Source organism: Capra hircus, chromosome 26, assembly GCF_001704415.2.
Source record: "Capra hircus breed San Clemente chromosome 26, ASM170441v1, whole genome shotgun sequence".
In the NCBI taxonomy this organism is placed as follows: Eukaryota; Metazoa; Chordata; class Mammalia; order Artiodactyla; family Bovidae; genus Capra; species Capra hircus.
The window spans coordinates 46285973-46313200 of record NC_030833.1 but is presented as its reverse complement, the minus strand read 5'-3'; the positions used below and the strand labels follow the sequence as shown (position 1 = coordinate 46313200).

General features: G+C 39.1%; 1 protein-coding gene across 10 annotated transcripts in view; it reads left to right on the top strand.

Moving 5' to 3' along the window:
- PCDH15 (protocadherin related 15) overlaps positions 1-27228 on the top strand; it is a 910832-nt gene that overhangs the window by 419777 nt on the left and 463827 nt on the right. For all 10 annotated transcript variants that reach the window (XM_018041648.1, XM_018041647.1, XM_005698156.2 and 7 more), the window contains one exon: positions 3877-4047. In XM_018041648.1, the coding sequence (XP_017897137.1) occupies positions 3877-4047 (171 nt within the window). The remainder of the gene's footprint in view (positions 1-3876; positions 4048-27228) is intronic.

The window sequence follows — 27228 nt, the reverse complement described above, 5'->3', positions numbered from 1 at the left end:
ATTGAACTGATTGGCTTAAGATTAATGATCACCAGTTGTTTTTCTTCCAAGCATATGGAATGTAATTTAATTACTGTCCTTTCCTGGATCTGAGTGCTAATAATCTATCAGACTAAACACATATTCCAGGAATTTAGGACAATGGACCAGGATGTTTACTGAAAAGAAGACTGAGGTCTCAGAGTTCTATACTGACTGCCTAGTAATTTCAACCTCAAAACTTAGAGAGCATATTAAAAAGCAAAGATATTGCTTTGCCAGCAAAGGTCCATATATTCAAAGCTATGGCTTTCCCAGTAGTCATGTATGAATGTGAGAGTTGGACCATAAAGAAAGCTTAGTACCGAAGAATTGATGCTTTTGAACTGTGGTTGTTGAAGAGGACACTTGAGAGTCCCTTTGACTGCAAGGAGATCAAACCAGTCAGTCTAAAGGAAATCAACTCTGAATGTTCATTGGAAGGACTGATGCTGAAGCAGAAGCTCCAATACTTTGGCTACCTGATGTGAAGGGTTAACTCATTAGACAAGACTCTGATGCTTGCAAAGATTGAAGGCAAGAAGAGAAGGGGAACAGGATGAGATGGTTGGATGGCATCACTGACTCAATGGACATGAGTATAAGCAAGCTCTAGGAAGCCTGGCATGCTGCAGTCCACGGGGTCGCAATGAGTCAGACATGACTGAGTGACTGAACTGAACTGAACTATAGCAGTTTATATCTTTACCAGTACTGATCTATTCATTTTTGATTGGCTCACGTTCCTGATGTATGTAATTTCTGACCAATTAGTTTGAAAGTCCCTACTTCCAATCTGCTAATTTATAGCTTTTTTGTTGTTGTTGTTTATCCCCCTGTCCTTGGGTTTTCATAGACATTGAGTTATCATTCCACGACCCTTTCTCATGACTGCAGGCCATCTTTTAAAGACCAAATAGGGACCAGATGTATGAGCTAAAAGTTAATGGTCCACCTTGTGTTTTCCGTCTTGACAAGTTGGTCAACAATTACTGAATGTCTTGTCTTGCATCTGGATGTTTTATGACCTGCCAGACCAAGGACATATTCCTCTAAAAGTCAGGAAATTGGAACAAAGGGTATAGCTTTAGGTTAATGGAGTGAGATGTTTGTATGAGAGTAAGAGTTGGAATTAAAAAAGAACTGGAGTCTTATCCCTACAATGACAGCCTTGCAATTTTCAGAGAGTTATTTCAGTGGCTCAGTCATGTTTGACTCTTTTCGACCCTATGGATGGGAGCACACCAGGCTTCCCTGTCTATCACCAACTCCTGGAACTTGCTCAGACTCACGTCCATTGAGTTGATGACGCCATCCAACCACCTCATCCTCTATCATGCCCTTCTCCTTCCTTCAATCTTTCCCAGCATCAGGGTCTTTTCCAGTGAGTCAGTCTTTCGCATCAGGTGGCCAAACTATTAGACATCTACCTCACCACAATAATTGAGTCTGTGCTCTAGAGCCTGGGAGCCACAACAACTGAGACCACATGCAGCAACGACTGAAGCCTGAGTGCCCTAGAGCCCATGCTCCACAACTAGAGCAGCCACCACAGCGAGAAGGCCACACACTAGAACTAGAGAGGAGCTCCCACTCTCCACAACTAGAGAAAGCCCCCGATCTGCAAGGAAGACCCATCACAGCCATAAATATACATATTGAAAAAAAAAAACCAAACAGATTAACAAGTGAAAAGAATAAAGTATTGTTATATGTGTAAGAAAGCAAGTAAGTGAAGTTGCTTCCTAAGCAGCTAAAGAATGAGTAGGTTTCTAGGAAATAAGCAGGAGGTAAAGAAAGCTTGTGATGATGTTTGTTTATGTAGATTCTAGTGTTTATCTTCTCTTTGTTTCTTTTCTCATGGCTATAAAACTCCCCCAGAGAACATGTTTATGGCAGCTTCACTTGCAAATGTTTCTGCTTTTAATACGTTAAGGGAAACTCTGAAAAGGCCTCTTTCTGTGTATGATCAATCTCTAATGTCTCCAATCTAATTTAAAATAATTTGTAAATAATAATTTGATAAATTAAACATCAAAGAATACAAGAGTTTTTTTTTTTTTTTTTTTTTTACCAAACTCATGTTCTGCTGCTTATCAGTTGAAAGATGATACTCAAAAGACAGTTGTTGGTAGGAAAAGAAAGGTTGCTTTATTCAGGAGTCAGGAAAGCTGGAAGAAGACAAAATTGTGTCCAGGAACCAGTACTAAAGATTCCGCTCTGTTGTGAAAGTTTTTAAAGGGAGAAAGGGAAGCTTATCACAGATAATCATTTGAGGTGGGGATCAGAGTCTTTGTTATTGTCCATTCTGTGCAGTCTTCTTTCTGATTGATTGGTGTTGAGGTAACAGGATAGTATTCTAGGAATCTTGTGCTCACCTGAAGTTACAATTCTCCACCTGCTGGGTCCTTGTTTCCTGCAGAAGAACTCAAAGATATTGTTATATATATACTACTTGAGGAGGAACCAGGTTTCACTTTATCACTGCACTATTATTTCTTGGTTGCTCTTCCTTTATTTCTGCATTCCCTCACTCTTCTAATTAGCAATTGTTTGAATCTCCCTTTGGAACTCAGGGAAGGTCAAAGAAGCTGAATGAAATCTATTTCCTGCAAATAAGAAATGGGGAACACGAACAGGATTTGTACCTGGTAGGGCCCCACAAGGTCCTACTTGGTTTCAGAGTCATAAAGTTATTGCATTCCAGAAAGCTTGCCCTTGCAAAATTGCATCAGTAGAGCTTCTGCTTCCGTAGATCTTACCAAAGAACACTTTGCAACCCATAAAAATGGGAAAAACAAAACAGACAATAAAATAAAATAAAATCCATGTTCTCTGGCAATATTGTGGTTAATGGAAAAGAGAAAAAATGGAAATGTAATTCCCATTACTGATACAAGGATACTCTTCTCAGAAATTGTAGATTTTACCATACATCAACATGAATCTGCCACAGGTGTACACACTGATGTATGGCAAAACCAATACAATATTGTAAGGTAAAAAAGAAAAAAGAAAAAAAAATATCTGTTCAATTCAAAAGAAAAAAAAAAAAGAAATTGTAGATTTTAGAGTCTCAAAGAATGAAGAAATGAAACAATTGTCATTTATAAACTTGGAAACAAGTTATTTTAGTGATGCCAGAAGGCTAAATGGAGAGAAGGAAGGCTCTCAAAATATTATAATTTGTGACAGGCAATCGTATGTGAAACATACAAATACATTTTTCCAAAGAGAGTATAGCAGATCTGGTAGGTCTTCTTTCCTTCCTTTTATTCACCTCTTCATTTAATTTTTCTTCTTCTTCTTCTCTCCCCCCCCCCACTTTTTTAAAATGAGCAACATTTATTTCATAAACTTAAATTTCTTGAAGCATCATAAATAAAGTAAAATACTGGGGTGGGGCCAGGAATGAAGGAATCAAGAGTCATCTTGATTGTTAACTTGTTTGTTAACTGTCTCCTCAAAGGAAAAGTAAACAGTTATGTACCTTCATGATGGGAGATGGTGTCACAACTTGGAGAAAACCTTCATGGAAGTTAGGCTCCTACCCGCCTACAGGGACTGGGAGATATTAATAGGAGTTCTATTTTCCTTAATTATTACATTTCAAAGGGATAATTCTTAGATCCTGGAGAAAGAGTCCTGGGTATAAAACTGGTAAAAGTTTGAGCTAGAAGGTTGACACCTCAAAGGGGCAGAGAAAATATTTACAAATGCAAGTTTTTTAAAGTAAATGCTCTAAGAAAAGGGAGGTCAGATGCCTACAGTCAGGAAGAAATGTGTCTACGGTGTAATCAAGCTGGAAGGAACATTGAGTCCATCTTATGTTCTTTTTCTTTTCTCCCTCTCTCACAGGACCGTGCCCAAAACCTAAATGAACGGCGAACCACCACCACCACCCTCACAGTGGATGTTCTGGATGGAGATGACCTGGGTCCAATGTTTCTTCCATGTGTCCTCGTGCCAAACACTCGTGACTGTCGCCCACTCACCTATCAAGCTGCCATACCTGAGCTGAGGACTCCAGTAAGCATACTCTCATCTTTTCCTCTTCACTTCCACCTCTGTGACCCCCAATGAGATCCTGTTCAAATATTTTGAACACATATGTGATGAAAATAGTATGCTTTTCTAAATGGATATTGGAAAATAGCTTATGTCCAACACCATTTTGAGACAGTATGGGTAAATTTTTATTCATAATGTCTAACTATATCATTGAAGGAATGTCATGAAGTAACATAGCAGATGATGAAATGATTAGATAGCATCACCAACTTAATGGACATGAATTTGTGCAAACTTCAGGAAATAGGGAAGGACACGGAAGCCTAGTGGTCCATGGTGTCACAAATAGCCAGACACAACTGAGTGAGTGAGCAACAACCTGAAGTAGCAGCCCATTTGACTCTGATTTTTTTTTTTTTCCCCATGTATAAAGCTTAACAAAGATCAGTTGACATCATATACTTGGAAACTCCAAGAAATAACCCCAGCATTTTCCTAAATTCACTTGTCAACATTCAGCCCTAACTCAGAGGACACATATATTAACAGGATGCCCTTTTCTCTTTTAGAATCTTGATATATTATTGGAGATTATGCTTAGCTGTTTGGAGGGGGAGTTAATGAATCCTGAATATAAACATTTATTCATTAAAGATATATTTTAAAGAAACAAAAATTAAGTTGTGTACATATTTTCTATATTCAATTCTTCATTAAAAAAAATTCAAATAAATCCATACATTGGTGTCAGCCTAAAATTCACACCATAGACCTGCCTGGGTGATAAATATACATATCTAAGAATAAAAGTTATAAGGCTAATGGATACTCTGTGCATGCACACGTGTGTGCTCAGTCATGTTCCACTCTTTGTGACCCCACGAACTGTAGCCTGCCAGGCTCCTCTGTCCATAGAATTCTCTAGTCAGGAATACTGAAGTGGGTTGCCATTTCCTACTCCATAGGATCTTCCCAACCCAGGGATTGAACATTTGTCTCTTGTGTCTCCTGTCTTGGCAGGCAGATTTTTTACCACTGTGCCACCTGGTAAGCCCAATAGAGATAAAATATTAGGCTAAAATATTAGTTTCTTCCTTAAATGTAAAAATATATATATATATCTTTTAGAGCAGTCAATTTATTGCTGCTGCTGCTGCTGCCGCTAAGTCTCTTCAGTCGTGTCTGACTCTGTGCGACCTGATAGATGGCAGCCCCCCAGGCTCCTCCGTCCTTGGGATTCTCCAGGCAGGAACACGAGTGGGTTCCCATTTCCTTCTCCAATGCATGAAAGTGAAAAGTGAAAGTGAAACCCGCTCTGTCGTGTCCGACTCTTAGCAACTCCATGGACTGCAGCCTACCAGGCTCCTCCGTCCATGGTATTTTCCAGGCAAGAGTACTGGAGTGGGGTGCCATTGCCTTCTCCGAGTCAAATTCCTAGGAGTCAACTATTTGCTTAGTTTTTGCTGTTCCTATGAAAAGCATTTAGGCTTCTGGGTTAGTAATATGGCTAGTGATGTCAGAATTCGTTGCGAGATATTTGATTTTATTTCTGACATTTAAGAAATGTAGTTTGGAGGATCCTCTCTGTATTTGAACATTTTTTTTCTTTTTTTTTAAAGAATAGAACACAGATTACTTCTAAATGTAAATTAGATTGCATTCCACTCACTTTCAAGAGTTCTTACCGAATATTTTACCAATTACTTTATCCAATATTTTACCCAGTTGCTTTACTAGCAATAGCTCTTAAATGGTTGAAAATCACTTTTGTGTTTGCTGGAATAAATGATTACTGGTCTAGTTGGTTTGCATAAAAAAAAAAAAACCTAAAAAATGGATAAATGTTGTGATGTGTACTGAGTGAAGAAAATAATAATATTTTTAAGCTAAATGGAGTAATTTTGCAGACAGAAAGGCTAATGGAGAGTTTGTCTAGACAAATATTTATAGGTTACCTAAAGTTGTAGGTCATGATATTATTTTGTTGAATATTAGTGAGAAGACTTAATGATGTGAACATTGAACTTTTCTTTGGAAGGCTTAATTGAAATCATGACAAATATATTTTTAGTTTCAATCTATTTTTCTGAGCTAATTTAAGTAGCTGGTATATCAATGAGATCCCAAGAGAAGGGGAATACCAACCTAATAAGACTAAAATCAATAAACCAGTGTGATGAATGTTTAACAGTACTTGATGTAATGAGAGAAGTAAAGACAGAGGTTACTGCTTGAGAAGCAAAATATATTGACTTTATAAGGATCTTTGAGCATAATTTCCTCTTTGCCCCAGCTTATAGATTAAGCATCTCTAATTCCTATGCCATTTCATGCTAGAGATAAAGCCATGTTCCAGATTTGTGGTAAATGATAATAATGACTAATGACTATTTAGATTGCTCAGTTTGTCATGAACTGTGCTAAATTCTACAAACATATTAACTTAAATCCTTTCAGATAGTTACCACTATAATGGTCATTTTATAAATGAGATCTCTGGAATACAGAATTTAAGTGACTTAGCCTTATATAGTTAATAAATTAACAGTATTTTCTTTTGAAATCATATATCTTGAATTAAAGGATATTCTATAAATCACAGTATGACCAAAGTTTATTCTTCATCATCATTTTTAACAGATCAATCCATTCTTGAACATTCTGTGAAACAAGAATTTTAATTTTACAGAGTTAAATACTTACAGCAAATATTTATTCATTGAACATTATATTTTTATTGGCATGTAGAAAAAATTAGATATGTTTACTTGCAAAATTAGGCACTTATTCTGGTTATCAATCAATGCATAACAAAGCACCACAATTTAGTGGCTTCAAATTGCAGTCTTTAAATTTGTTCATAAAGCCACAATTCTGGCGTACCTGAGGGAACACCTCTTTCCTGCTCTACACAGTATCAGCTAGGACACTTCGGCTAAGGGCTCTATGTGTGTGTGTTCTATTATTTTAGTTGTGTCTGATTCTTTGCGACACCATGGACTGTAGGCCACCAGGCTCATCTGCCCATGGGATTCTCCAGGCAAGTTTGCTGAAGTGGGTTATCAAGTCTTCCTCCAGGGGATCTTCCTGAATCTGGGACTGAACCCACATCTCTTACGTCTCCTACACTGGTAGTCGGGTTTTTCACTGCTAGCACCATCTCGGAAGCCCAAGGGCTGGGAACCACTTTCCAAATAGTAAACTTGGCAAGTTGATTCTGGCTATGGGCTCCAGCTCAGTGATGAGGGCTGTGAGCTGAAGGCTTCATTTCCACTCCATGTAGGTTTTTCCTGGGCTATTTGAGCTTCCTCACATCAAGGTGCTGGCTTCTAAGAAGAAGCTTCCCGAAAGAATTAGACAGAATGTTTATGAACTAGACTTATAATTTGCAGAGTCGCTTCTGCTGTAGCCAAAGCTCTGTCAGATTCCGGTAGTAGAAGTATATGCTGTGTTCTAATGGGAAGAGTGTGGAAGTCATCCTGTACAGAGAGCATAAGGGAAAGGACATTTTCTTGTCACCATCGTAGGAAAACAAAATCAGCTATAGCAGTGGCATCAGGTTTTCATGTGCTCTTTTATATGCCATTTTCGATCCACTTTGGATCCCAAGCATATTAAAAAGCAGAGACATTACTTTGCCAACAAAGGTCCGTCTATTCAAAGCTATGGTTTTTCCAGTAGTCAAGTGTGGATGTGAGAGTTGGAATATAAAGAAAGGTGAGTGCCGAAACCTTTGGATCTACATTAAGAAATGTAGCTAGTTTTTAAGTTTCACATTCAAATTGCTGAGTTTATGTCTGTATTTTTTTCTTTCTTCTTCTTTTTCTTTTTTCTATTTTCCTTTGCTATTTCCATGCTGTGCTAAAATTTCTGGAATTTCAATAAATAAGATCTTGTATACAGAGCAAGAGAACTAACTATTTATGTCAGCTAAACAGTACATTATGACTCTAATTACATGCTTGCTGTTCCTTTCCTGAACTAATTCTTCAGATTTTGAAAGCTTTGACACCTGCTCTCCTTCTGGGTTGAGTGACATTTTCTAATCGCCTCAGTGGTATTCCTAATTTGAGAAACCATCCTTAGTTCTACCACCATGCATGCATATTTCATCAGCTCAGAAAAAATTTAAAAGGTAGTCTAGTACAGTGTTTAGCCCATGAACAAAGATATAATAAAAAATAATATGAATTTGGTGTCTCAGGCACTAAAGCAATTTGTAGCCCTGAGTTAGTTATCATGTATTTATTAATTAGGTAAATAGCCAACTGAATCTTGTTCTGTTTAGTCACCAAGTTGTACCCAACTCTTTTGGTACTCCATGGACTGTAGCCTGCCAGGCTCCTCAGTCTATGGGACTTCCCAGGTAAGAATACTAGAGTGAGTTTTCATTTCCTTCTCCAGAGGATCTTCCTGACCCAGGGATTGAACCCATGTTGCCTACACTGGCAGGCAGATTCTTTACGATGGTGACCTAGTCTATGCTAAACTTTATTTTAATAAAGACGACATAAACTTGGATGAGATAAAATTCTTCTGATAGTGTAAATTTATTCTTACTTCCTGACTCTCTTAAAGTTGTTATGCCTACGTGGTTGAAGATTTCTAGTATTATGGAAACCTGCAGAATTTGGAGAGTGTAGGAACATGGTTCAATTGTCTTGATTTTCTGTTAAAGACAAAGACAGTAAATCCTTACATAATTCTTTTCAATGTTGAACAGTTGCATACATTTTGATTAGTTGGATTTATTGTTGAGTAAATTGTCCCTGGTTCAGTTAAATTCATTCAGTTCGGTCGCTCGGTCGTGTCTGACTCTTTGCAACCCCATGGACTACAGCATGCCAGGCCTCTCTACCCATCACCAATTCCTGGAGTTTAATTAAACTCATGGCTATTGACTCGGTGATGCCATCCAACCATCTCATTCTCTGTTGTCCTCTTCTTCTCCCACCTTCAATCTTCCCCAGCATCAGGGGCTTTTCAAATGAGTCAGTTCTTCACATCAGGTGGTCAAAGTATTGCAGTTTCAGTTTCAGCATCAGTCCTTCCAATGAATATTCAGGACTGATTTCCTTTAGGATGGACTGGTTGGATCTCCTTGCAGTCCAACGGACTCTCAAGAGTCTTCTTCAATACCGCAGTTCAGAAGCATTATTTTTTCAGCACTCACCTTTCTTTATACTCCAACTCTCACATCCACACATGGTTACTGGAAAAACCATAGCTTTGACTAGACGGACCTTTGTTGGCAAAGTAATGTCTCTACTTTTTAATATGCTGTCTCTGCTGCTAAGTCGCTTCAGTAGTATCTGACTCTGTGCGACCCTATAGATGGCAGCCCACCAGGCTCCCCCATCCACCAGGCTCCCCCATCCCTGGGATTCTCCAGGCAAGAACACTGGAGTGGGTTGCCATTTCCTTCTCCAAATATGCTGTCTAGGTTGGTCATAACGTTTCTTCCAAGGAGCAAGCATCTTTTAATTTCATGGCTGTAGTCACCATCTGCAGTAATTTTGCAGTATGAAGTAAAATCTGTCACTGCTTCCAGTGTTCCACCATCTACTTGCCATGAAGGGGTAGGACCAGATGCGATGATCTTAGTTTTCTAAATGTTGAGTTTTAAGCCAACTTTTTCACTCTCCTCTTTCACTTTCATCAGGAATCTCTTTAGTTACTATTTGCTTTATGCCATAAGTGTCATCTCCATATCTGAGGTTATTGATATTTCTCCCAGCAATCTTGATTCCAGCTTGTGCTTAATCCATTCCAGCATTTCTCTACTGTGCATATAAGTTAAATAAGCAGAGTGACAATGTACAGTCTTGACATACTCCTTTCCCGATTTGGAACAAGTCTGTTGTTCCATGTTCAGTTCTAACTGTTGCTTTCTGACCTGCATGCAGATTTCTCAGGAGGCCTGTCAGGTAATCTGGTATTCCCATCTATTTCAGAATTTACAGCAGTTTTTTTGTGATCCACACTATCAAAGGTTTTGGTGTAGTCAATAGCAGAAGTAGATGTTTTTCTGGAACTCCCTTGTTTTTTCGATGATCCAATGGATGTTGGCAATTTGATCTCTTGTTCCTCTGCCTTTTCTAAATCCATCTTGAACATATGGAAGTTCATGGTTCATGTACTGTTGAAGCCTTCCTTGAAGAATTTTGAGCATTGCTTTGCTAGCGTGTGAGATGGGTGCAACTGTGCAGTAGCTGAGCATTCTTTTGCATTCCCTTTCTTTGGGATTGGAATGAAAATTGACCTTTTCCAGTCCTGTAGCCACTGCTGAGTTTTCCAAATTTCCTGGCATATTGAATGCAGCTATTTCACAGTATCATCTTTTAGGATTTGAAATAGGTCAACTAGAATTCTATCACCTCCACTAATTTGTAGTGATGCTTCCTAAGGTCCACTTGACTTCTCATTCCTGGTTGTCTGGCTCTAGGTGAGTGATCACACTATCATGATTATCTGGGTTATGAAGATATTTTTTGCATCATTCTTCTTTGTATTCTTCCCACCTCTTCTTAATATCTTCTGCCTCTGTTAGGTCCATACCATTTCTGTCCTTCATTGTGCCCATCTTTGCATAAACTGTTCCCTTGGTATCTCTGATTTTCTGGAAGAGATCTCTAGTCTTTCCCATTCTATTGTTTCCCCTTATTTCTTTGCATTGATCACTGAGAAATGCTTTCTTATCTCTCCTTGCTATTCTTTGGAACTCTGCATTCAAATGGGTATATTTTTCCTTTTCTCCTTTCCTTTTCACTTCTCTTCTTTTAATAGCTATTTACAAGGCCTCCTCAGAGAGTCATTTTGCCTTTTTGCATTTCTTTTTCTTGGGGATTGTCTTGATCCCTGCATCCTGTGAAATGTCATGAATCTCCATCCATAGTTCTTCAGGCACTCTATCAGATAAAATCCATTGAATCTATTAGTCACTTCTACTGTATAATCATAAGGGATTGGATTTAGGTCATACCTGAATGGTCTAGTGGTTTTCCCTACTTTCTTCAATTTACGTCTGAATTTTGCAATAAGGAGTTCATGATCTGAGCCACAGTTCTATTCTGGTCTTGCTTTTGCTGACTGTATAGACATTCTCCAGCTTTGGCTGCAAAAAATAGAATCAATCTGATTTCAGTATTGACCATCTGGTGATGTCCATGTGTAGAGTCTTCTCTTGTGCTGTTGGATTAGGGTGTTTGCTGTGACCAGTGTGTTCTTTTGGCAAAACTCTATTAGTCTTTGCCCTGCTTCATTCTGTACTCCAAGGCCAAATTTTCCTATTAGTCCAGGTGTTTCTTAACTTCCTACTTTTGCATTTCAGTCCCCTATCATGAAAAGGACATCTGTTTTTGAGTGTTAGTTCTAGTAGGTCTCGTAGATCTTCACAGAACTGTTCAACTTTAGCTTGTTCAGCATTGCTGGTTGGGGCATAGACTTGAATTACTGTGATACTGAATGATTTGCCTTGGAAACAGTGATCATTCTGTCCTTTTTGAAACTGCATCCAACTACTGCATTTTGGACTCTTGTTGACCGTAATGGCTACTCCATTTCTTCTAAGGGATTCTTGCCTGCTGCAATAGACGTAATGGTCATCTGAGTTAAATTCACCCATTCCAGTCCATTTTAGTTCGCTGATCCCTAAAGTGTTGATGTTCACGCTTGCCATCTCCTTTTTGACCACTTCCAATTTGCCATGATTCATAGACCTAACTTTCCAGGTTCCTGTGCAATATTGCTCTTTACAGCATTGAACCCTGCTTCCATCACCAGTCACATCCACAACTGTGTGTTGTTTTTGCTTTGGCTCTGTCTCTTCATTCTTTCTGGAGTTATTACTCCACTTATTTCTGGTAGCATATTGGGCACCTACTGACCAGAGTTCATCTTTCAGTGTCCCATCTTTTTGCCTTTTCATACTGTTCATGGGGTTCTCAAGGCAAGAATACTGAAGTGGTTTGCCTTTTCCTTCCCTAGTGGCCCACGCTTTATCAGAAATGGTTAGAAATACCATATGGTTTAGAAATGCCATAATATTAATGTGATAATATTGACATATTAACTTTATTTTTAACATGTATATTTTCTTTTACATATTGTGTCATGCAGAGTTCAGCATTTTGGCATTAGGTCCCTATCATATTTAGTCATCTAGTAGCTAGAATCCGCACTTTAATGAATTCTTCCCCATCCTTGTTTAAAGTCTTGGGTTATGTCCCAAGACTATCTTACCACAAATGCTTCCACTATACCTTGTCATAAAGAACTCTGCTTTTCATGTAACCATCGAAGAGAGCTCTGCTACTTTATTTATGCTGCTCTCCCCTTCCAGGGAAGCTTTCTCAGTTATTACAAGAGTGGTCATGATTTCCAGTGATGTATGACATTTATAATTTCCTGTTGGCTCATACTCATTAAATGTGTTATAATCTATGAAGTTTCTCCTCTCTTGTCTTTATGAAACTACTGGTTCTTCTCCTCTTGATGGCCATCGATTTCTCCTCTTAAATCTTTGGATTTTTTTTTTTTTTTCCTAAAAGGTATCTCTGTGCTTGGATTTATTTATTTATTCTTAAATCTTTAGACTATTCCAGATTTCTATCTTTTGAAGCTCCCCCACCCCTTTTTTACTGTTGTTTTCACCTAGATTCATTAAGCCTACACCACTGTGCTCTTTACTCTCTGAGCAAAGAATGTTCTTTTTTCTCTGATCTGTATATTGTAGACGTGTTTTCTTACCTGAAATCTCTCCTGACTTCCAAGCTTACATTTCTCAGTTTTTCTGCATAGTTTTCCTGTACACCCGACAGATGCCTCATTATCCTCTCTAGTACATTCTGATGCATCCACACCTACTCTCATGTTACTTGTGGGGTCTTGGTTGATTTGGACCTAGACCTAAATGACCCCTGCATCTCAAGCTCAATCTCCAAAGACATTCTCTGCATTTTCTATGAAATGTTACTTCATTATGTTTGATGCCTCGTTTACTGCCAAAAGGATCTTCCCTGGAGCTCAGATGGTAAAGAATCTGCCTGCAATGCAGGAGACCTGGGTTCAGTTCCTGGGTCAGGAAGATCCTCTGGAGAAGGGAATGACAATCCACTCCAGTATTCTTGCCTGTAGAATTCAATGGACAGAGGAGCCTGGCTGGCTACAGTTCATAGGATCACAAAGAGTCAGACACGACTGAGCAACGAACACTGCTCCACTGCTGCTTACTGCCAAAATACCCCTTAAAGTCATACCCTCAACTCAGGACCTATAAAATTAGAATACCATTCTGATATGTTCTTTCACTCTTTAAACAAAGTCTCAATATTTTCCATCATATGCCAAATGAGTTTCAAAACTTTGAGTATAGTCTTTAAAGTAACTTTACATCTGACCATTTTCACTCTCTTCTAAATCGCATAAAGCAATTTCTCCAGAAACAGAGTTCTGCATATAACCTGGATTTCTCTGAGAATTAACCTCTCTTTTCTCCACTTTGTTTCATATATTAAGCCTATAGCTTTTATTCAGGCTTCATCAATAATATGCAATAATAAATAGGTCCTTAAAATTAAGTTCTTCTTTGTTATCCGCATGTGTTTCTGCCATAAGCACTGAGCTCCCCATTGTGCTGCAGCCATTCACCCTCTTGTCTTTCACTAGTGTACTAGTTTTTCAGTTTCCTACTTATTATTATATCTTAAGCATAACTCGTTCTTTTCATATAATAAATGTTCAGAAATTATTGAATTTAATTAAATTTTCAAGAAACACATATTGTACACTAAGAAGACACTGGATATAAATAGGAATAAGTATGGCTTCTGCCTTCTCACTCACAACGAGAGTTTATAATAAGCATGCATATGTAAAGAATATATAATTATTTAATATAAATACATTTTTCCAAATATTAGCTTATTAACCATGGTGTATATATATGTGTGTGTGTGTATATGTGTATGTATGTGTATATATATATATATATAACCTTTTGATACACTTTTAATGCTTTCCAATTAGAATTGCAAGCATATCATATTTAACCATTATCTAGTCAAGAAGGAGTCTAATAGGTGGTCTGGATAAAGTAAGCATATGTCCCAGTTACCATAGAGAGGTAGTACAGTTGTTTACACTTGTTGTCCCAGCACATTGTTTGCAATGCTTCCTTCTCATTTATGTAATGTTTCAAATATTAAATTATATCCTTCTTGGCCTTTAGGCCAATTATTCTCAAACTGAGTCCTACAGAGCACTTTTAGTGCCAGCAAAGTGATGAAAAAAGAAGGAAACAATTGTCAATTCTCAAACTACCTATAATCTTTTAATGAGAAGACTGTCAAAGTAGATTGAAGGGGAAAATGATAAATAATATATCTTGGTCAGAACATTGCATTTTCTGCCAATTTATTTCCTCCCATCAACAGTCACACCTATAGGCCACTAGTAGGAAATTATCAAAGAAACTTAAGAATTAAGTTGGGGAAACAATAGCTAAACACCAAACAACAAAAAACTGGAATCCTAGAGTGTGGAAGTGGATTATTATATTATGGCATTTCTGAAGAATTTCCACAGGAGTGGAAAAGGTCAGTTTTCATTCCAATTTCAAAGAAAGGCAATGCCAAAGAATGCTCAGACTACTGCACAATTGCACTCATCTCACACGCTAGTAAAGTAATGCTCAAAATTCTCCAAGCCAGGCTTCAGTAATATGTGAACCGTGAACTCCCTGATGTTCAAGCTGGTTTTAGAAAAGGCAGAGGAACCAGAGATCAAATTCCCAGCATCTGCTGGATCATGGAAAAAGCAAGAGAGTTCAGGAAAATGATCTATTTCTGCTTTATTGACTATGCCAAAGCCTTTGACTGTGTGGATCACAATAAATTGTGGAAAATTCTGAAAGAGATGGGAATACCAGATCACCTGACCTGCCTCTTAAGAAACCTATATGCAGGTCAGGAAGCAACAGTTAGAACTGGACATGGAACAACACACTGGTTCCAAATAGGAAAAGGAGTACGTCAGGGCTGTATATTGTCACCCTGCTTATTTGACTTCTATGCAGAGTACATCATAAGAAACGCTGGACTGGAAGAAGCACAAGCTGAAATCAAGATTGCCGGAAGAAATATCAATAACCTCAGATATGCAGATGACACCACCCTTATGGCAGAACATGAAGAGGAATTAAAAAGCCTCTAGATGAAAGAGGAGAGTGAAAAAGTTGGCTTAAAGCTCAATATTCAGAAAACGAAGATTATGGCATCTGGTCCCATCATTTCATAGGAAATAGAAGGGGAAACAGTGGAAACAGTGTCAGACTTTTAATTTTGGGGGGCTCCAAAATCACTGCAGATGGTGACTGCAGCCATGAAATTAAAAGACGCTTACTCCTTGGAAGGAAAGTTATGATCAACCTAGATGGCATATTAAAAAGCAGAGACATTACTTTGCCAGCAAAGGTCCGTCTAGTCAAGGCTATGGTTTTTCCTGTGGTCATGTATGGATGTGAGAGCTGAACTGTGAAGAAGGCTGAGCACCGAAGAATTGATGCTTTTGAACTGTGGTGTTGGAGAAGACTCTTGAGGGTCCCTTGGAGTGCAGGAGATCCAACCAGTCCATTCTGAAGGAGATCAGCCCTGGGATTTCTTTGGAAGGAATGATGCTAAAACTGAAACTCTAGTACTTTGGCCTCTTCAGGCAAAGTGTTGACTCACTGGAAAAGACTCTGATGCTGGGAGGGATTGGGGCAGGAGGAGAAGGGGACGACAGGATGAGATGCCTGGATGGCATCACTGATTCAATGAACGTGTGTCTGAGTGAACTCTGGGAGTTGCTGATGGACAGGGAGGCCTGGCGTGCAACGATTCATGGGGTCGGAAAGAGTCGGACACGACTGAATGACTGAACTGAACTGAATTCCGAAAGGTTATGTGCAATTATAAGAGAGAAAAGGAATCGTTTACTTTTTTATTCCTTAGTCAAATTTCATGTGTGAATAGACTCAGCTATATATAACTCCATTTACAGACAATGTGAAAATATGTTTAATTGTGGAGCAATTAACAAGTAAGAAATAATCAGAGGAATTGAGTTTATTAAATTAAAGGGACAAAGTCATGATTCTTTCCAGTAATAAGACCAAAGTCTAACTTTTCTTGTTGAAGAATTTGTTTAAAATATTATTTCAAATTAGCATAGGAGATATGTTTTCCTATGAAACACAGAAAAAGAGAAAAAAACACAAAGTCATTTGACTTGGACTTGATGTTGATAACTCCATAAGCATTTATTTTGAACTATCTGATGGCTTACTAAATTATGTAGAAACACTTTGCAAATTTGTTTCTTATAGCAAAATAAGGAAATTTGTAAGAACACAAAGTACAGGTTAAAGACTGTGTGATGAGAATGTTGCTTACTGTCTCAAAACAGTTTAGGTTTCTCATCTAAAAAGTGGGGATCATGCTATCTAATATATGGGATTTTTGTGAACACTACTAAAGAAGATTTCTGAAGCACACTTAAATTGTTCCAAGCAAATACTAAGGATTTAATAATATTTAGCTATTTTTATTATTATTGTCATTTCCTGTGGAACTTCATCATCTGGCTGAGTATTTACTCAGAAAGTCATGGGAGGAAGTGGCTGTTTCAATTTTTTTTAATTGAATTACTTTTTAACTGAAATTCCAGCTTGAAAAACTTATATACATTGATAGTCCTAATTTATTTTGATTGCGCTACTCCTAATTAATTCAGCATGATTTTGGTTCTTTAAAAAAATGTAATACCTGGAATTCCTTGGTGGTCCACTGGTTAGAACTAAGCACAAAGCCTTTGACTGTGCAGATCACAACTAACTGAGGAAAATTCTTAAAGAGATGGGAATACCAAACCACATTACCTACCTTCTGAGAAACCTGTATGCAGGGCATGAAGCAACACTATGGACTGGTTCCAAGTTGGGAAAGGAGTACATCAAGGTTATAATTTGTCACTCTGATAATTTAACGTATATACAGAGTACATCCTGTAAAATGCTGGGCTGGATGCAGCATAAGCGGAAATCAAGATTGCCAAGAGAAATATCAATAACCTCAGTTATGCAGATGACACCATCCTTATGGCAGAAAGTGAAGAGGAACAAAAGAGCTTCTTAATGAAGGTGAAAAAGGAGAGTGAAAAAGCTGGCTTAGTTAAAAAAACTAAGATCTTGGCATCCAGTCCCATCACTTCCTGGCAAATAGATGGGGAAAAAATGGCAACAGCAACAGAATTTATTTCCTTAGGCTTTAAAATCACTGCAGGTGGTGATTTCAGGCATGAAATTAAAAGATGCTAGTTCCTTGGAAGAAAAACTGTGACAAACCTAGACAGTGTATTTAAAAGTAGAAACATCACTTTGCTGATAGATGTCCATCTAGTCAAAGCTATGCTTTTTCCAGCAGTCATGTATGGATGTGAGAGTTGGAGCAAAAAGAAGGCTGAGTGCTGAAGAATTGACACTTTTGAACTATGGAGCTGAAGAAGACTCCTGAGAGTCCCTTGGACTACAAGAAGATCAAAACAGCCAATCCTAAAGGAAATCAATCCTGAATATTCATTGGAAGGACTGGTGCTGAAGCTGAACTTCAAATAATTTGACCACCTAATGCAAAGAGCTGACTCATTGGAGAAGACCCTGATGGTGGGAAAGAGTGAAGGCAGGAGAAGGGATGACAGAGGATGAGATAGTTGGATGCCATCACTTACTGAATGGACATGAGTTTGAGCAAACTCCAAGAGATAGTCAAGGACAAGGAAGCACTGACATGCTTCAGTTCATGGGGTCATAAAGAGTTGGACACAACTGAGTAACTAAACAACAGCAACTTTCACTGCTGTGGTGCTGGCTTCAATCTCTGGTTGGGAACTAAGATCCCACAAGCTGTGTGGCACTGCTGAGAAAACAAAATAAAAATATGTCATACCTTTACCAAGAAGAAACATAGAATCATTAAAACACACACACACACACACACACATTTGGCACACTTGCTTCTTATGTTGAGTTAATTATGCAATATATTATTGCTTTGGGAAGAAGCAGCAGCTGATGTAAAATGCCACAACTAATACAATGAGCCAAGACTATATCAATACATCAAATTTTAAATGTCTGCTGGGGAGGTAACTGTCCTGCTCCCTTTCCCTCTCTCTTTCATTTTTTCTTTTTATAAATATGAAAACAATGATTTCTGGGTTGGTCCTAAGATGGCAGAGGAATAGGATGGGGAGACCACTTTCTCCCTCACAAATTCATCAAAATATCATTTGAATGCTGAGCAACTTCCACAAAACAAATTCTGAATACTGGCAGAGGACACCAGGCACCCAGAAAGGCAGCCCATTCTCTTCGAAAGGAGGTAGAACAAAATATAGAAGATGAAAAGAGAGACAGAAGAGTTAGGGATGGAGACCGTCCCGGGGAGGGAGTTGTGAAGCAGTTTCCAAACACCAGGAAACCCTCTCACCAGCGGGTCTGCGGGAGTTTTGGAATCTCAGAGGGCAACATAACCAGGAGGAAAAAAACAAAAACAAAACCCCACAGAACATGCACCTTAACCTTAACTCCCAGTGGAGAAATAGCCCAGGTGCTTGCATCTGCCACCAGTAAGTAGGGGCTAAACAGGGAGGTGCGGGTTGCATGGTTAGGGTAAGGATAAGGCCTGAATTTCCTAAGGACAACCTGAAGGAGCTAACATGAGATAGCAACCCAAACTGTGGGATAGCCAGAGAGAGAGAAAAAAAAAAAAAAAAAAAAGAGAGAGAGAGAGGAAAAAAAAAAAAAAAGAGAGAGAGAGAGAACTTTCCTGCAAAAGCTCTAACATAAAGCACAGCCTGGCCAGCTCACAGAACAAAGGGCTGAGTGAATACCAAAGGGGAGCCAGCTGGCTGTGGACTGGCCCATTCCCCCACCAGAGACAGAGAGGCAGGCAGGCAACAGCGAGAGCTGGAAGAGGAAAGGCAATCTCAGCCCCAGAGATGGCATCCTCCACCAAACTGAGAGAGTGCTTTCAGTTGCTGACAAAGTCTTCCTGAGATCCTGGACAGTTGACATCGGCCAGGGAGGTCACAGCCTGAGGTCAGCTCCCCAGGGGACACATGGCACACCCAGGAAACTGAGCAGCTGGGAGCAGGGGGGTGATTAAAGCACGCGGCTCGCCTGGGACAGTGCGCGCACCAAGCACCAGGTCGCCTGAGCTCCTCAGACCTGGGAGGGGCACAAAGCTCAGGCCTAACTGAGTCTGTGCCTGTGTGGCATACCTGACAACCTGAACCTGAGCAGCTTAGACCTGGGAAATGCACGCAACCCGGGGCCCGATTTGGACAGTTCCCGCTCAGAGCAACCTGGTGCCTGGGCGCTGTAGACTGGGAAAGCACACATGCTGTGACCTGGGGCAAACCCGCTGTGGTTCATACACTGTGAGCGCTCCCCACCCATGCCAGTGATATTTGTTTACAGTGTTCTTCCCTTCCCACAACACTACTAAAGAAGTGAGTCTAAATAAGTGACCACCTTTCCTCCCTCGTGTCAGGGCAGAAATCAGACACTGAAGAGACTTGCAAACAGAGGAAGCCAAAATAGACAAAGAGGGAATCGCTTTAGAAGTGGCAGGTGCAACAGATTAAACTCTGTAGTTAGCATCGACTAAGCATTGGAAGGGGCCTATAAACCTTGAGAAGAAGTATAAGCTGGAACAAGGAACTCTCTGAAACTGAACTGACCTCACACTACCCTCAACATCGTCAGAGAAATTCCTAGATATATTTTTACTACTCTCATTTTTTAATTTTTATTTTTTATTTTTAAATTCATTATTATTCCTTTAATTTTCATTTTTATAACCTACTATTACTTTGCAAAGAAAGAGACCCTATTTTTAAAGCAAATTTCACATGTATATTTTTAAATAATTTTGTGATTGATTTTGTTTTGTATTTTTAATATTGTATTTTTGAGTCTAACCTCTACTCTAGATTATTTTTTGGTATTTGTTTTCAATTTTGTACCTTTAAGAATCTAATCTTCAGTACCCAATTTACTTAGGGGTGTGATTACTAGCTTGATTGCTCTCTCCCCTTTTGACTCTTCCTCTTCTCCCTCAGGTCACCTCCACTGCCTCCCTCCCCCTTCTCTTCTCTGCTTAACTCTGTGAATCTCTCTGTGTGTTACTGGCTGTGGAGAACACTTAGGAAACTGGTTATTGGCTAGATTGGTCTCTCCCCTTTTGACTACACCTCATCTCCTCCTGGTCACCTCCATCTCCCTTCTCCCTCTTCTCTTCTCTTTGTAACTCTGTGAACCTCTCTGGGTGTTACAGACTGCGGAGACCACATAGGGAATTTGGTTACTGGCTATATTGCTCTCTCCCCTTTAGATTTCCCCTCTTCTCCACCTGGTCACCTCTATCTCCTGTCTCTCTCTTCTCTTCTCCATGTAACTCTGTGAACCTTTCTGGGTGCCCCTCACTGTGGAGAATCTTTTTACTGTTAACCTAAATGTCTCATCATCTGTGCTGTATGGATGGAGAAGTCTTGAGGCTACTGTAAGAATAAGACTGAAAGCCAAAGGCAGGAGGCTTAAATCCAAAACTTGAGAACAACAGAGAACTCTTGACTTCAGGGAATATTAATCAACAAGAGCTCATCCAAAAGCCTCCATACATCCATATACTGAAACCAAGCTCCATTCAAGAGCCAACAATTACAGTGCAAGACATACCACACTAATTCTCCAGCAAGGCAGGAACATAGCCCTGAGCATTAAAATACAGGCTGCTCAAAGTCACACCAAAGCCATAGACACCTCAAAACTCACCACTGGACACTTCATTGCACTCCAGAGAGAAGAGATCCAGCTCCACCCACCAGAACACTGACACAAGCTTCCATAACCAGGAAACCTTGACCATCCACTCATCCAACCCCACCTACGGGGTGGAATCTCCACAATAAAGAGGAACCATAAACTTCCAGCATACAGAAACGATACCCCAAACAGAGAAATCAAAACAAAATGAAAAGACAGAGAAATATTCAGCAGGTAAAGGAACATGATAAATTCCCACCAAACCAAAAAAAGAGGAGGAGATAAGGAGTTTACCTGAAAAAGAATTCAAAATAATGATAGTAAAGATGATCCAAAATCTTGAAAACGAAATGGAGTTATAGATAAATAGAGACAAGGATTGAGAATATGCAAGAAAGTTTTAACAAGGACTTAGAAGAAATAAAAAACAGTCATTCAGTAATGAATAATGCAATAACTGAGATCAAAAGCACTCTGGGGAGAACCAACCGTAGAATAACTGAAGCAGAAGATAGAATAAGTGAGGAGGAAGATAGAATGGTGGAAATAAATGAAGCAGAGAGGAAGAAAGAAAAAAGAATTAAAAAAAAAAAATGAGGACGACCTCAGAGACCTCTGGGACAATGTCAAATGCTCCAACATTCTAATCATAAGAGTCCTGGAACAAGACAAAAAGAAAGGCCATGAGAAAATACTTGAGGAGATAATAGTTGAAAACTTCCCTAAAATGGGGAAAGAAATAGCCACCCATGTCCAAGAAACCCAGAGAGTCCCAAACAGGATAAACCCAAGGTAAAACACCCCAAGACACATATTAATCAAATTAACAAAGACGAAACACAAAGAGCAAATATTAAAACAGCAAGGGGAAAACAACAAAGAACACACAAGGGGATTCCCATTAGGATAACAGCTGATCTTTCAGTAGAAACTCTTCAGGCCAGAAGGGATTGGCAGGACATATTTAAAGTGATGAAAGAGAAAAACCTACAACCCAGATTACTGTACCCAGCAAGGATCTCATTCAAATATGAAGGAGAAATCAAAAGCTTTACAGACAAGCAAAAGCTGAGAGAATTCAGCACCACCAAACCAGCTCTTCAACAAATGCTAAAGGATCTTCTCTAGACAGGAAACACAGAAAAGGTTTATAAACTTGAACCCCAAACAACAAAGTAAATGGCAATGGGATCATACTTATCAGTAATTACCTTAAATGTAAATGGGTTGAATGCCCCAACCAAAAGACAAAGATGAAGAATGGATACGAAAATAAGATCCCTATATATGCTGTCTACAAGAGACCCACCTCAAAACAGGGACACATACAGACTGAAAATGAAGGGCTGGAAAAAGATATTTCATGCAAATAGAGACCAAAAGAAAGCAGGAGTAGCAATACTCATATCAGATAAGATAGACTCTGAAATAAAGCCCATGAAAAGAGACAAAGAAGGACACTACATAATGATCAAAGGATCAATCCAAGAAGAAGATATAACAATTATAAATATATATGCACCCAACATAGGAGCACCGCAGTATGTAAGGCAAATGCTAACAAGTATGAAAGGGGAAATTAACAGTAACGCAATAACAGTGGGAGACTTTAATACCCACTCATACCTATGGATAGGTCAACTAAACAGAAAATTAGCAAGGAAACACAAACTTTAAATAATGCAATGGACCAGTTAGACCTAATTGATATCTATTGGACATTTCATCCCAAAACAATGAATTTCACCTTTTTCTAAAGTACACACGGAACATTCTCCAAGATAGATCACATCCTGGACCATAAATCTAGCCTTGGCAAATTCAAAAAAATTGAAATCATTTCAAGCATCTTTTCTGATCGCGATATAGTAAGATTAGACGTCAACCACAGGACAAAAACTGTTAAAAATGCAAGCATACGGAGGCTAAACAACACGCTTCTGAATAACCAACAAATTACAGGAGAAATTAAAAAAAGTAATCAAAATATGCATAAGGGAAGTGAAGTCACTTAGTCGTGTCTGACTCTTTGCGACCCCATGGACTGTAGCCTACCAGGCTCCTAGGTCCATGGGATTTTCTAGGCAAGAGTACTAGAGTGGGTTTCCATTTCCTTCTCCAGGGGATCTTCCCGACCCAAGGATTGAACCCTGGTCTCCCGCATTGTAGGCTGATGCTTTTACCATCTCAGCTACCAGGGAAGCCCCCCAAAATATGCATAAAATCAATGAAAATGAAAACATAATACCCCAAAACCGATGGGATTCAGTAAGAGCAGTGCTAAGGGGAAGGTTCATAGCAATACAAGCTTACCTCAAGAAACAAGAGAAAAATAAATAACCTAATTTTACACCCAAAGCAACTAGAAAAAGAAGAAATGAAGAACTCTGGGGTTAATAGAAGAAAAGAAATCATAAAAAATTAGGGCAGAAATAAAGACAAAAGGAACAAAGGAGACCATAGCAAACATCAACAAAGCTAAAAGCTGGTTCTTTGAGAAGATAAATGAAATACACAGACCAATAGCCAGACTCATCAAGCAAAAAAAGGAGAAGAATCAAATCAACAAAACTAGGAATGAAAATGGAGAAATGATGACAACACAGAAATACAAAGGACCATAAGAGACTACTATCAGCAACTATATGCCAATAAAATGGACAAATTGATAAATTCTTAAAGATATAACCTTCCAAAACTGAACCAGGAAGAAATAGAAAATATTAACAGATGTATCAGAAGAACGGAAATGGAAACTGTAAAAAAAAATCTTCCAAAAAACAAAAGCCCAGGACCAGATGACTACACAGGTGAATTCCACCAAAAATTTAGAGAAAACCTATCCTACTCAAACTCTTTCAGAAAAATGCAGAGGAAGGTGGACTGCCAAACTCATTCTATGAGGCCACCATCACCCTAATACCAAAACCTGAGAAAGATTCCACACAAAAACAAAGAAAAGAAAACTATAGGTCAACATCACTGATGAACATACATGCAAAAATGCTTAACAAAATTCTATCAAACAGAATCTAACAACATATTAAAAAGATCATACATCATGACCAAGTGGGCTTTATCCCAGGGATGCAAGGATTCTTCAATATTCACAAATAAATCCATGTGCTACACCACAGTAACAAATTGAAAGATAAAAAAACATATGATTATCTCAATCAATACAGAGAAAGCCTTTAACAAAATTCAACATCCATTTATGATAAAAAAAAAAAAATTCTGTAAAGAACAGACTTTTGGACTCTGTGGGAGAAGGTGAGGGTGGGATGATTTGAGAGAATAGCATTGAAACATGTATAGTACCATATATGAAAAAGATTGCTAGTCCAGTTTTGATGCATGAGACAGGGTGGTCAGGGCAGGTACACTGGAATGACCCTGAGGGATGGGATGGGGTGGGAGGTGGGAGGGGGTGTTTAGGATGGGGGACACATGTACACCCATGGCTGATTCATGTTAATGTATGGCAAAAACCATTACAACATTGTAAAGTAATTAGCCCCAATTAAAATTAATTAATGTAAACAAAACACAATGATTTCAATAAAGTTTTTCAAATTGTGCCATAAAACCTGTAGTTCTACAGAGGCATCTCTTGGACTTCTTCTACAGTTAAAGATAGGACTTCTGCTTTGTATAATATTTAAAATGCACTTTTTTCCCACTTACTAATTTAGAAAAAAAATTGTTATTTACTCTGATTTTAAAAAAGGGATTAGCTGCTAATCGTAAATTATACAGAGAATTAAAGTTTAATTATGCACACTTAAAATTGGAAACCTTCAATCTTTGAAGCCCCATTTCCAGGAAAACAGTTATTAATTATTTTTAAAATATTTATTTGACTGCATTGGGTCTTAGTTGCTTGTTGGGGACTCAGTTGTTGCAGTGTGTGGGTTTAGTTGATCTGAATCATGTGGGATCTTGCTTTTTGGACCAGGGATGGAACCTGGATCCCATGCATTGGAAGGTGAATTCTTAACCTCTGGACCACCAGGGAAATCCCGAAAGAAAACCATTATTAATTTGATGCATGCTTTTCCAAATATCTGGATCTTGTTTGAGGCAATTGCATTATTTTTTTTTTAATTGAAAACAAACCAATTTACTCTGTCCTATGTAAAGCTGAAGCATTACTTATTCACTGGGCCTCACAGAATCTACTGGCGACTTGTTTAAAGGGATCCACAATTGGGAAACACGAATCACTACATGTTGTCGTTGTAGGTGCAGATAATGTGGTTTGGAAGTGATTATAGGGATAGGATGTATTCTTGAGTCACATGCTTACTCTTTAACTAAGTTGAATAGAACCTGTGGTGGTTAATTTTATGCGGCTCCTTGTCTAGGCCATGGTACCCAGGGATTGAACCCATATCTCTGGCTCTCTTGAATTTGCAGGCATTCTTTACAGCTTTGATCCCTGGGTCGGGAAGATCCCCTGGAGTAGGAAATGGCAACTCACTTCAGTATTTTTGCCTGGAAAGTTCCATGGGCAGAGGAGCCTGGTGGGCTACAGTCCACAGGGTCACAAAGAGTTGGACATGACTGAGCACACATACATTTTAATTAGACTATGAGCAAAACAGATTACTCTCCGTAGCATGGGAGGAGGTGTCCGCATTCTATCAATTGAAAGTCTTAAGAAAAAAGACTGCTGCTGCTGCTGCTAAGTCACTTCAGTCGTGTCTGACTCTCTGTAACCTCATAGACGGTAGCCCACCAGGCTCCCCCGTTCCTGGAATTCTCCAAGCAAGAACACTGGAGTGGGTTGCCATTTCCTTCTCCAATGCATGAAAGTGAAAATGAAGTCACTCAGTTGTGTCCGACCCTCAGCGACCCCATGGACTGCAGCCTACCAGGCCCCTCCGTCCATGGGATTTTTCAGGCAGGAGTACTGCAATGGGGAAAAAAAAGACTGATTTCACCTCAAAAAGAAGAAATCCTGCCAGCAGACGGCCTTTGGATTCAAACTCTAACATCATTTCTTCCCTGGGTCTCCAGTTTGATGACTTGACCAGCGGATTTTGGATTTGCCAGCCTCCACTATCGCAGCCTGAGTCAATTCCTTAAAATAAATCTCTCTCTCAATTTTTGCGTGACACTATAGATGGAGAGAGAGATAAATAGATAGGTAGATAAACAAACCTATATAATCCCCCAATCTCTGTCTTTCTCTTACTCTCAGTATGAGTGGTAATATACACACATATCATATTGGTTTTGTTTTTTTAGGACAACCCTAATACACAGCCCCTAATGAAATTGTGTTTAACTGGCAAAAGTAATTTTTCTAAGAAAGCAGGCATATTGTTAAAAATGGGAAATGTATTCTGGGCAAATGAAAACCCAAATATGTAAGGCAAATATATAATCAGTCCATCACTAATTCTTATCTAGAGACCTACTATTGCTGTCTATCAGGTCTACCTGAAACTGAGTCAAAATAGTGTTGAAACGAAGATACCAGATCATCCAGTTTCTCTGCTTCAATGCTCTGATAGCACCTCATTTAACGATTTTAAGTGTCTTCCTATAATGCCTTATCCATTTTTACATGCTTCTTTCTTTACCACTGCTATAGACTGAATGCTTGTTCCACACTCCCCTACCCCCTATTCATATGAGGAAACCTAATCCCCAGTGTGATGGTATGTGGAAGTGTGGAGCCTTTGGGAGGTGATTAGGTCATGAGAGAAGAGGCACCTGAATGGGATTAATGCACTTAAAAAAAGACCACAGAGAGACCCATCCTCCATTCTACAAGTGAGAACACAGTGGGAAGAGGCACCTATGAATGAGGAAGTAGTCTCTCACTAGACAATAATTTGACCAGTACCTTGTTCTTCAATGTTCCAGCCTCCAGAACTGTAAGAAATGAATTTCTGCTATCTATAAGCTTTCCTGTCTTTCATATGACATGCCCTTTCAGCCAAGGGCATGGACTTCCCTGGTGGCTCAGACAGTATAGCATCTGCCTACAATGAGAGAGACCTGGGTTCAATCCCTGGGTTGGAAAGATCCCCTGGAGAAGGAAATGACACCCCACTCCAGTACTCTTGCCTGGAAAATCCCACGGACAGAAGATCCTGGTAGGCTACGGTCCATGGGGTCGCAAAGAGTCGGACTCAGCTCCGTGACTTCACTTTCTTTCAGCCAAGACTGTATGCCTCATCTGCTTCTTTTGGCAATGTTCTCTTCTGGTAGTTTCCTGACTAGCTATTCTAGTCATTTGGTTTCAGTTCAAGTGTTACCTTTTAAGAGAGGCCTTCCCTGATCACACAGTCAGTTAGAATATAGCCTGTTTTCCTCATGAA